This window comes from Mesoplodon mirus (assembly GCF_964341445.2).
Source record: "Mesoplodon mirus genome assembly, chromosome: 4".
NCBI classification, from domain to species: Eukaryota; Metazoa; Chordata; class Mammalia; order Artiodactyla; family Ziphiidae; genus Mesoplodon; species Mesoplodon mirus.
Window position 1 is genome coordinate 39,878,467 of NC_138979.1, and position 10,977 is coordinate 39,889,443.

The 10,977-nt window shown below is 41.6% G+C and overlaps 1 protein-coding gene across 2 annotated transcripts; it reads left to right on the plus strand.

The window, feature by feature from the left end:
- The first annotated feature begins 81 nt into the window (after positions 1-81).
- Positions 82-10,485, plus strand: MRPL46 (mitochondrial ribosomal protein L46). Of its 2 annotated transcripts, none has more exons than XM_082619340.1 (4): positions 82-355; positions 1,700-1,886; positions 2,646-2,819; positions 10,120-10,485. In XM_082619340.1, exons 1-4 carry the CDS (start codon positions 128-130, stop codon positions 10,368-10,370), a joined length of 840 nt encoding a protein of 279 aa, XP_082475466.1. In that variant the 5' UTR covers positions 82-127; the 3' UTR covers positions 10,371-10,485. The 2 variants fall into 2 exon arrangements, with proteins under 2 accessions (XP_082475466.1, XP_082475467.1); XM_082619341.1 differs by having other exon boundaries at positions 129-366.
- Positions 10,486-10,977: the final 492 nt, after the last annotated feature.

Below are 10,977 nucleotides of genomic sequence, written 5' to 3' on the forward strand. Positions count from 1 at the left end.
GGTTCGTTCTACTAGTTCCGGGGAGCCTAGCTCTTCCCGTCATGCTGTGGCCGCACTGCCTTGTGGGAATATAGGATTGGCCCAGGACCTCTCTGGGAGCCGCGGTACATTGTGGGAAGGTTGGCTGATGGCGGGGCCCGTAAGGCTGACTGGATTAGGGGTGGTGAGGGGCTGGCGGCGGTTCGAGGGCCCCTGGACCCGTAGCCTGGGTTCTCGCAGCTTGGCCCTTGCGGCCGCACCCTCGAGCAGCGCGTCTCCATGGCGCTTGCTGGGCGCGTTGTGCCTGCAGCGGCCACCGCTGGTCTCGAAGCCGCTGACCCCATTGCAGGAAGAGATGGAGGCTCTGCTACAGCAGGTGGGATTGAGGTGCGGGTCGTCGCTTCTGGGTGCAGTTGGGAAAGCAGTAGAGGCACGCTGACTTGCGTTTGATCCCGATTCCGCCACCGATTAGTTTGTGTGACTTTGGGCAATTTACTTCACTTCTCTGAGCTTCAGTATACTTACCTGCAAAATGGTGCCTACCTTACTGGGTTCGTGTGGTACGTAGTACGCGTTCAATAAAAGGTACTTCGTTTTCATTGATCTTTTCTGTTGTTATCGTCGGCAACTCTTTGGAGATGCTTTCCTTTTTCAGTCAATATACTGGGTATGCGATGGTGAACAAGACGGATTCAGCCCTTATCATAAGTAGTTGACAGTTTAGAGAGGAGAAAGACTTTGTTATGTGATGAGCGTAAGGAAAAGGCAACGGGCACATCCGTAAGATGTCTGTGATAAAGTCTGTTTGTGTGAGGGGCAAGTGAAGAGACATGGGCAAAAACGGTGTAGTTGCTATGAGGGTCTTAAATCCCCATAGTGATTAAAGGATATTATGTTTCCCCAGAACCTGAGACGTTTTTGTCTTGGCTACGGAGAGATAAAAACTTCACTCCTTTCCTTTTTACTTGACTTATTAATTTACTCTGCAAACATTTTATTAATAGCTTTATAGATAATCATTTAGGACCCACTTTGTACAGACACTGCTAAGTGCTAGGGATGCAGTGGTGAATGAGACACACATAGCTGTGGTTCTCAGAGCCCTTCAGTTTGGTTTAGGGGGCATCAGCCAATAACCAAATAACCACATGATGATGGAATTGAAGTCTTTGGTAAGTGTTGTAAAGGAAAACACAGGGAACTGTAATAGTGTTTAACAGGGACATTAATTTGATTTTAATGGGAGGTGTCATAGAATATCTTTCTTAAGAAAGTGATATTTTTTAAAAAGTGATATTTAAATTGAGATGTGAAGGATGAGTAGGGATCTCCCAGGAGAGCATGAGGGAAAACTTTCTAGGAAGAAGGAAAGGCATCTGTAAACTCCCTGAAGCAGGAACGTTCATGGTGAGTGAGATTCTAATCAAGGCCTGGTCTGACTGGAGGGAGGTAAGTGGGCAGGCAATGCCTGTCCTAGTCCTCTGTTCTTTGTGGCAGTCTTGACTTCCAAACACATTCTAATGTTTTAGTAAATATAACTCAAGCCCAAAGTGCAGGTGATCTTTTTTTCTCTGTTTTCTCTGTGATGTTTTGGTTGTATGTCTGTTGGATGGTAAACTTCTGAGTCTGTCAAGTGCACTGTAGCTCTGTTTTATTTTGTTTTTTTGTCCTTTTAATTTTCCCAGTTTGGGGTAGATTTTTGCTCTTTTAATTTTCCCAGATCGAGATAGAGAGAAGCCTGTATTCAGACCATGAGCTTCGTGCTTTGGATGAAGCCCAGCAACTGGCAAAGAAGAAAGGTGACCTTTATGGTGAAGAAGATGAGCAGAATATATTGCTGTTACAGGATTTGGAAGACACGTGGGAGCAGAAATTCCTACAGTTCAAACCTGGAGCTCGAATAACAGGTTTGTGGTCTTTTCAGGCCAGTTAGAGGTAGAAAAGGGGGTATTCTGGTTCCCAAACAAAGGATTCTTGCTTAACCCCTGCTTGTGTTTTTAGTAACAAATAATTTCAAACGATAGAACTTCTTTCATGTGGGAGAAAAAGAAATTCTTTTCCCTGTTTCTCACATCCACCCTAATATAATTTTTTCAAGGTCTATGTTATTTTTTGAGTGGGATGTAAAGGTATTGGGATAGCCTTATCTGTTTCAGTTAAGCCTCAGGAATGTTATCTGGGTTTAACTCCTAGTTTGGGACTAAGAGTGGGGTAAATTAAGTGTTTCCCACTAGTTTCCTGTATTTTATCTGAAATCCCTCCCAAAGCCGGGGGTTGAGTTCTTTTATTCTTATTTCACGATGAAGACTGAAGAACAGAGAAAGTAGGGGCTGGTTAAGTCAGTAACAATGTCAAGACCGATGAAATAGTAGTGTCCGGGTATTGCTTCTTTTCCAGAGGCTCAAAGTACTTTGTGTTTGGCTCTTCAAAGGAGGAGTTCAGCTTTTGGTTTCTTCTTGTTAAATTTTAGTTTCCTCAAGATTGTGAGACTCTGTCCTGAGAGAGGTCAGAGTTAGAGAGATGGGTCAGGGTTCTAATTTGATTATAAGTTCTTTGAGGGCAGAGGTTGTGGCTCTACCTTAAAGGAGGACTCTACAACTCTAATCTTCTTGGCTCTGGCAGAACACGGTCCTCTTGTCTCCTGTGACCCCCTCTTTTCTTCACAGAAGCCGATGTAAAGAATGACCGAACCTCACTGCACCGGAAGCTAGACAGGAACCTCATTCTGTTGATCAAAGAGAAGCTTGGAGACCAGGACGTTTGGATGCTGCCCCAGGCAGAGTGGCAGCCCGGAGAGACCCTCCGCCGAACAGCTGAACGAACCCTGGCCACACTCTCAGGTGAGTTCTCTGTCTCCCTCTAAACCCCACAAGACACACTTCAGACTCACCCTGAGGATTTGCAGGCTGACTGTGGGCCTGGCTTTAAGGGTAGGAGGTTGGAAGGTTAATGGAAACTTTGATATTTATAAAATTTCAGCTAGAAAAAAATCTTAGATCAAGTGGGAGTCTTTGTGCCACTGAGATTTTTTTTTTTTAATATTTATTTATTTTGGCTGCGCCGGGTCTCATTTGTGGCACGCGGGATCTTTAGTTGTGGCATGAGGGCTTCTTAGTTGCGGCATGCAGACTTCTTAGTTGCAGCACGCATGTGGGACCTAGCTCCCTGACCAGGGATCAAACCCAGGCCCCCTGCGTTGGGAGCAGGGAGTCTTACCCACTGGACCACCAGTGAAGTCCTGGCACTGAGATTTTTAAATTTTATTTTTATTTTATTTCTTTTAAACTATTTTCTTTTCTTTTTAAAAAAATAACACATTGGTTTTATTGATAGCAGAAGAAAAAATTCTTTCACTTGTAAAAGGTAGTTGCTTTATCTGACTCCATATTTTTTCCCATTCTTTGTGTGGGTTGATTTTTTTTTTCCCCTAAAATCTGTTTTTTCATTCTCCAAATAATAATATCCACAGTGGCTGCATTTTATTCTAAAGGGAAAGTAGGAGGTCTAGTCACTGGCTTGTTTCTTCACAAAGACTCTTGTCATACTCGTTCTGAGCCCGGGGAGGTTGGTAAAGCTGCTGGGTTGGCTGAGTGGATCGTCCTGGCTGGCCATCATCTCTTCTACGAGGCTCAAGAGTTTGGCTGTAGATGCTGTCTTCCTCCCATCTCCCTATCTGAATGGACCTGATGTTGTTTAGTAGCGGCTTCTTCATAGTTCCTGTACTCAATGAATTAACAACTGCTGTCATACTTGAAGGATGGAGAGTTTCTGCTTCTGATCACTAAAACTTGTCTTCCCAACAGAGTGCAAAACATTCACCTCCTGGTTTCTACAGTTGTGCATTCTCCATAGGAGTAGGTGATTCTAGTACTTTTTTTTTTTTGGTTTAATTGGCCCAGATCTTCTTTGGGGCCCAGTATTGTAAAATATTTTGTCATTATAGGGTGTAGCTATGAGGGGTCCTATTGGCTTAATAGGTCCTACTCGCCTTCCCTGCAGGCATTTCTGTCTCTCCACTCAACACCAGTGATACTATTTGTTCCAGTGGGATTCTGGTAATCAATACTTACATTAAAAGGTGCTTCAGTTTTTATGACACTGAAAGCTTCATTATTTATTGTTCATGGTTTCTTGTCATAAAAATTATCAGGATTAGCTGTTTGGTTTTCTCTCTTTTTTAAAAAAGTTAATTAATTAATTAATTTTTTGGCTGCATTGGGTCTTCGTTGCTGTGTGTGGGCTTTCTCTAGTTGTGGTGAGTGGGGGCTACTCTTCGTTGTGGTGTGTGGGCTTCTCATTGCGGTGGCTTCTCTTGTTGTGGAGCACGGGCTCTAGGCATGTGGGCTCAGTAGTTGTGGCACGTGGGCTCAGTAGTTGTGGCACATGGGCTTAGTTGCTCTGCGGCATGTGGGATCTTCCCGGACCAGGGCTTGAACCTGTGTCCCCTGCATTGGCAGGCGGATTCTTAACCACTATGCCACCAGGGAAGTCCCTGGTTTTCTCTTTTCCTACATTTCTGATTCTTATAATTTATGGATTCTTCAGGAAGTGGATTTTTTTGTGTGTGCCTCTGCATAGTATGAATCTTTTGCTTTGCACAGTTACTCCCCTTCCCTTTTTCTTTTTCTTTTTTTTTTTTAAAGCAGCATTTTTGTGCTAAGAACTTAGAGGATATGGAATTTCTTTAGTTCTGTCGCATCTAGAATATGGTCTGTCCACACTTGATTTTCTCCTCAGCTCATTCATACTTCAGATCCTGAAGAAGTACTCAGTTTTGCAGAACCTGTTTCTAGGTAACCCACTGCCTTCTAAAATTGACTTTGAATTTTGGGTCTCTTTGAAAATGAGAATTTTCATTTCTTGGCCATCTGGTATCATCTTGAGGAAGATACCTTGGTTGTTATCATCCTTTGTTCCATTTTGTTCAGTATTTGACAATCTTTGTTAATCCCTGACAGACCTGTGATTTAGGTTCTACCCCAGAGCCCAGTGCAGAGGCAGCCAACTGAAAAACACCCAGACTTTCTATGAAAGAGGCTTGTCTGTTTAACATAAAGCATCGATCTGGGGGAACAGGCATCCAATTCAGCACACATCTGGGGGCCTGTGGAAATATCCTGCGGGGACAGAGGCTGGCAGATGGCGTCCCTGTGCTCTCCCTCACCCTCACAGAGATTTTAAAATTTATTACATTCAAAATTGATGCTCCTGCCAATCTCTCAGCCTGCTTCTCTTTTTGTCCTTGCAGGCTTGCTTATTGTCATCACCACTTACCAACTAGAAACCTCAGAGTTATCCTTGACCTCATTCCAACATCCATAAGTTCTTGAGTCCTATCTGGTCTGTTCTAAATAGTCCCCTCTTTATTCCTGCAGCTTTCCTGGGACCCTTTTCACTTCTCACTAGTCCAGATTTTCTCAGCCTTGGCACTATTGAAATTTGAGGCAGGATAATTTTTTGTGGGGGCTTCTGTGCCTTGTAGGCTGTTTAGCAACATCTCTGGCCTCTACCTGCTAGATGCCAGTAGCACTAACCCATCTACATTCCCACTAGTGTGACAACCAAAAGTGTCTCTCGACACTGCCAGACATTACGTGGGGAGTGGAATCACAGTGGTTGAGAACCGCTACACTGGACTATTGAGGTAGATGCCAAGTGAGTTCCCCCTTGCTTTTGTGTTGTCCTCTTCAGTGCTGCCAGAATGAGCCTTCTAAAACACAAATCCCTTGTTACTTCTCTGCCTCAAATTCTTGAAAGATTCCCCATAAAAGCAGACTTTCAAGCAGGGCCTACAAATCCTTTTTGCTCTGGTCCCGAGCTCATCAGTCTTCCATCTTGCCACTCATTAATGTATATTCCAAGTTCTAACCTAGCAAACCTTTTGCATCCCATGAATAATGTGGTTTTTCACACGTCCCTGTTTTGGGACCTGCTGGTCCCTGACTGGAATGCTTTACTCCTCCCTAGTCTGACTGCTCAGTACATTCTACCTTCTGTGGTGGAACCTTCTGGGTAGAGAGAGCTACTCCTCCCTCTAGGCTCCCATAGCACTTGTGTGTGCCCTTACTCAGTTTATGCAGCAAACATTTACTCTCTGCCTACCATTTGCTGGACGCTCTCCAGGCAGTGGGGTCACAGTGATGAACAGAACACTACCCATGCTTCCTGGGAGCTTATGTCCTTGTGGAGAAGATGCTCTTCACGTATTCCATTGCCGTTTAATTGTTTATTAACACGTTGTCCCTCCCCAGCCAGAATTCTGACTCCCTTGAAAATATGGATACTATCTATCCCTCTCAGTCATCCCAACTCTTAGCAAATTATCTGGCACACAGTAGGTACTTGCTGAATGTTTGTTGAATAAATGATCTGGTTGTATAAGTGCACAGCCACTTTTCTGACTCTGCCACCAGCGTAAGTACCTGCTAATGAAACGTCAGCAGCCAGTGTGCCCCGCCTTGATCCTTTCCCCAGAGCGACCTGTGTGGCCTGCAGGAGAGGGAGCAAGACAGAATGGAATGGGAGGGACTTTTGCTGCGTTCTCGGTTTCCTTAGCCATCACGCAAGAGTTGGCAGCTGGGTTTCTTGCCAGGATCGTTGGACTCAGATGCTTAGCTTCCCTCGGTCAGTCCTGCATGTTCACGACTGGTGCTCAGCTCCACCTTCCGTGCACCACGTGGAAAGGGGCTCCCCTTGGCACCACGCTTTCCTCCTTTGAACATTCCCATTGCCATAAATAAGTGTGAAAGGATATATTAGTATTTTATAGGTGCAAATAAAATATGTTGATTTATTTCAAATTCATTAAAATCGTAAATAAAATAATTAAAATGGCAAAGAAAAGCTCAAGCAGTATAAAAGTATAAATATAAAACAGTCAAAGTCTATTCCTTTCCTCCCCTTTGGTGCACTTCCCGAGTAGTTCTGCAAGATGGAATTCCTAGAGGTGGAATTAATGGTCAAGGATGGACACATTTACGTTTTTGATAGGTGCCACCCAAGTGTCCTTCAGAACGTACATAGCATGTGACATTTTCAGGAGTGGGGTATAGGAGTGCCTGTTTGTCTAGACCTCACCAACATGTGAAATAGTCTCTCTTTAAAATTTTTGCCTGTCCAATCAGTAAAAAAAAATGATCTCTTTTGGATTAGCAGTTTCCTGATTGCTAATTGATCATCTTTTCATATGTTCATATATTTCATATGGCTATTTGTATTTCTTCTTCTGTGAACCGCCTGTTCGGATTCTTTGCTCATGTTTGTAATGAACTGTTTTTTTCTCTCTGATTTAATTACATTTAATCCATTTCCCCAGATTATAGAAAAGTAATATGTATTCATTGAATTAAGTGGAAAATACAGAAAAGTATAAAGAAACATGCCAGTATAATTCCACCACCCACAGACCCCCACTGCTGACATTTGTATTGTAGGTGATTTCACATCATACATGAATTCCTCATCTAATGCTGATGCTGTTGTTATTGTTTGAAATATTCAGAAAAGCGATTCATTGTATATGGTGAAAAAATATCAAACAGTGTCTGGTAAATGTAGTACTATAAGAAGTAATATGTAATTTTCCCATCTTAGAGGCAATCACCATGAACACTTTGTGTATCCTTTTAGAAACTGCAAGCACATACATATTTTATCTGTTCCTTTTTTCCACACAGTGGGATATACATGGTTACATACCTTCCTTTCTCTTCTTATACACAGCATTTAAGCATATCTCTATATCAGCAGGTGAAGACATATCTTACACTTTCAACGCCAGTGTAATATTTCATATATGTTTGTGCTGCGGTTTGTTTAACCAGTGTATTGCTTTTACAAGCAAAGCTGCATTGAACATCTGTGTACACTCCTCTGTGCTCACATGGGCAAATAACTATATCCAGGAGGATGAATTCTAGAAGCAGAGTTGCTAAATCAAAGGGTTTGTATAACTAAAACTGGTATCTCTCACCAAATATAGCACTTGTACTAATTCCACTCCCACAGTATGTTTGAGAGATCGCAGTTTTCCCTCACCCTTGACAAGCAGTGTACAGCTCAAAGTTTTTTTTTTTTAATTAAATTAAATTAAATTAATTTACTTATTTTTTTTTTATTGGGATATAGTTGTTTTACAATGTTGTGTTAGCTTCTGCTGTACAGCGAAGTGGAGTTCCCTGTGCTACACAGCAGATTCTCATTAGTTGTCTATTTTATACATATTAGTGTATATATATGTCAGTCCCAATCTCCCAGTACATCCCACTCCCCCTTTCTCCCCTCGGTGTCCATACGTCTGTTCTCTACATCTGTGTCTCTATCTCTGCCTTGCAAACTGGTTCATCTGTACCATTTTTCTAGATTCCACATATATGTGTTAATATATGATATTTGTTTTTCACTTTCTGGCTTATTTCACTCTGTATGACAGTCTTTAGGTCCATCCACGTCTCTACAAATGACCCAATTTTGTTCCTTTTAATGGCTGAGTCATATTCTATCGTATATATGTACCACATCTTCTTTATCCATTCGCCTGTCAGTGGACACTTAGGTTGCTTCCATGACCTGGCTATTATAAATAGTGCTGCAATGAACATTGGGGTACATGTGTCTTTTTGAATTGTGGTTTTCTCTGGGTATATGCCCAGTAGTGGGATTGCTGGGTCATATGGTAATTCTGTTTTTAGTTTTTTAAGGAACCTCCATACTGTTCTCCATAGTGGCTGTATCAATTTACATTCCCACCAGCAGTGCAAGAGGCTTCCCTTTTCTCCACACTGTCTCCGGCATTTATTGTTTGTAGATTTTTTTCATGATGGGCATTCTAACCTGTGTGAGGTGATACCTCATTGTAGTTTTGATTTGCATTTCTCTAATTATTAGTGATGTTGCAGCTCAAAGTTTTTGAACTTCGGTAATAATGATGTGTTTTACACATCAAATAGAAAATAAATTTGTACAAATAGAAATAAATTTTATTTCTACAAATAGAAATAAATTTGTATTTCTTGAATTATTAATAAGATTGAGCATCTTTTTATGAGTTTATAGTTCATGGATAATTATTTTCATGTGAACTTCTTGTTCATATGCATGGTTCATTTTTCTTTTAGAGTTATTTTTTTCCTCATTGATTTCTAAGTACTACTTATACCTTAAGATAGTCCTTTGTTGAATGTGTTGAAAATATTTTTCCTAGTTTGTCATTTTGTATGTGACTTTTGTATGCTTCGTTTTTCCTTGCAGAAAGATTTTAATTTTTATGTAGATAAATGTTTTTTCTGTTTTAGATTTTTGAATTTTGTGTCTTGGTTAGGAATTCCCCTCTCAAAAATGATACAGAAAATATCCCACATTTTTTTATGGTACTCTTATGGTTTCTTTTTTCTTTGTGAAAAATTTTTAAATACAGAAAAATTCAGAAAATATTAAACCTTTATGAAACCATCAATCCAGAATGAACAAACCATTTATGAAAATTTTAACTTACTGTTAAATCTTTGACCTATATGGTGTCAGTTTTGATGTGAGGAGTGAGGTTGAGATCCAGCTTTATTTTTTCCTTTTAGCTAGCCCATTCTCCCAATGCCATTTAGTAATTAATCCATCATTTTCCCATCCTTTGAAATGCTGGGTTGGGGTTATTAACCCATTGTTGTAGATTGCAGATGTTGTCTGTCCATCTGTCTTTGCCTTTTAACTTTGGTTTTCACCCTGCAGCAGTCAAATTGGGTCCTTTTTATACTTTCCACATGACATTGCGTTTAAAAGCCTAACGAACTTTGCTTTACAGATACCAAGTGTCTTGGTCCTTCATCAACAGATGGTGACAGGGCTGAGTCTAGAAGCTCGGTGCTCTGACTCCCAGGTAGTGATATTTGGGCTGCATCGCTGACTTCTGTCTGAGAGCAGTAGCTTGGCATGAGGAATGGACCCAGTGAATCTGGAGCCTATGGGCCAGGAACCTTTGGATTGAGAGGAGACAAGCGTCTTCAGGAATGACCCTAGTTCTCACTCTCAGGGATTGCTTTTACCTCAGGCTGGAAGTGGCTCTCACAGAGACCCCCAATAAGTTCGGGCGCCATAGTAAACAGGTGGATGTATCCTCATCTTCCAATTCTGTTCCCCCCTTCTCAGAGAACAACATGGAAGCCAAGTTCCTGGGAAATGCACCCTGTGGCCACTACAAGTTCAAGTTCCCCCAGGCAATGCGGACAGAGAGCAGCCTCGGGGCCAAAATATTCTTCTTCAAAGCACTGCTGCTAACTGGAGACTTTTTCGAGGCTGAGAAGAAGGGCCATCATGTGTGGGTCAGTAAAGAGGAGCTGGGTGACTATTTGAAACCAAAATACCTGGCCCAGGTTAGGCGGTTTCTCTTGGATCTCTGATGGACAATGCTCAGACAGGTCTGCAATCGGGCCTCAAGGACGTTGGGTTGCCTCTTCTCTGCAGGGAATATCAAGCAGCAAACTAAATTCTGAGAAATAAACAAGTTTATCATTGTGTGGGTCTCTGTTGATTTGTTCTTTGAGGACTACTGGCTTCTTTCTGTCAAGAGAGAACTGTCTCTTAAGTTGCCTTTCCCTTTTTTTCCCATGCTCATAATTGAGTAGTATTGTATTACTTTGTAGTGAATCAACTGGCTTCATGGACCCAGGAAGAAAGAACGGAAGGAAGTGAATCAACCTTCTAAAAGCCTTGAGTTCTGTGAAAGCTTCTAGGCCCCTGAAAAAAAAAAACCTACTACCATGTAGTTTCTTAGTCATTTTCTGTTTTGTATTTCTCTCCCTTTCTCCTTGATATGAGAATGTATCAATCTAGCCTAGGAAATGATTCCTTCCTTGTTTGCTTTGCTTTGCTTTGCTTTCCTTTCCTTCCCTTCCCTTTCCCTTCCTCCCTCCTTCTCTCCCTTCCTATTTTCATTCATTCTTTTTTTTTAAAGCATTTTATATTTAAACAGAATATAATCACTTCTTACATATTTTGAAACAGTCA

Excerpts from the sequence above, each read along its gene's own strand:
- MRPL46 (XM_082619340.1), top strand. The coding sequence starts at position 128 with ATGGCGGGGCCCGTAAGGCTGACTGGATTAGGGGTGGTGAGGGGCTGG. Across the intron at positions 1,887-2,645 it reads ACCTGGAGCTCGAATAACAG|AAGCCGATGTAAAGAATGAC; the intron begins GTTTGTGGTCTT and ends TTTTCTTCACAG. Across the intron at positions 2,820-10,119 it reads AACCCTGGCCACACTCTCAG|AGAACAACATGGAAGCCAAG; the intron begins GTGAGTTCTCTG and ends CCCCCTTCTCAG.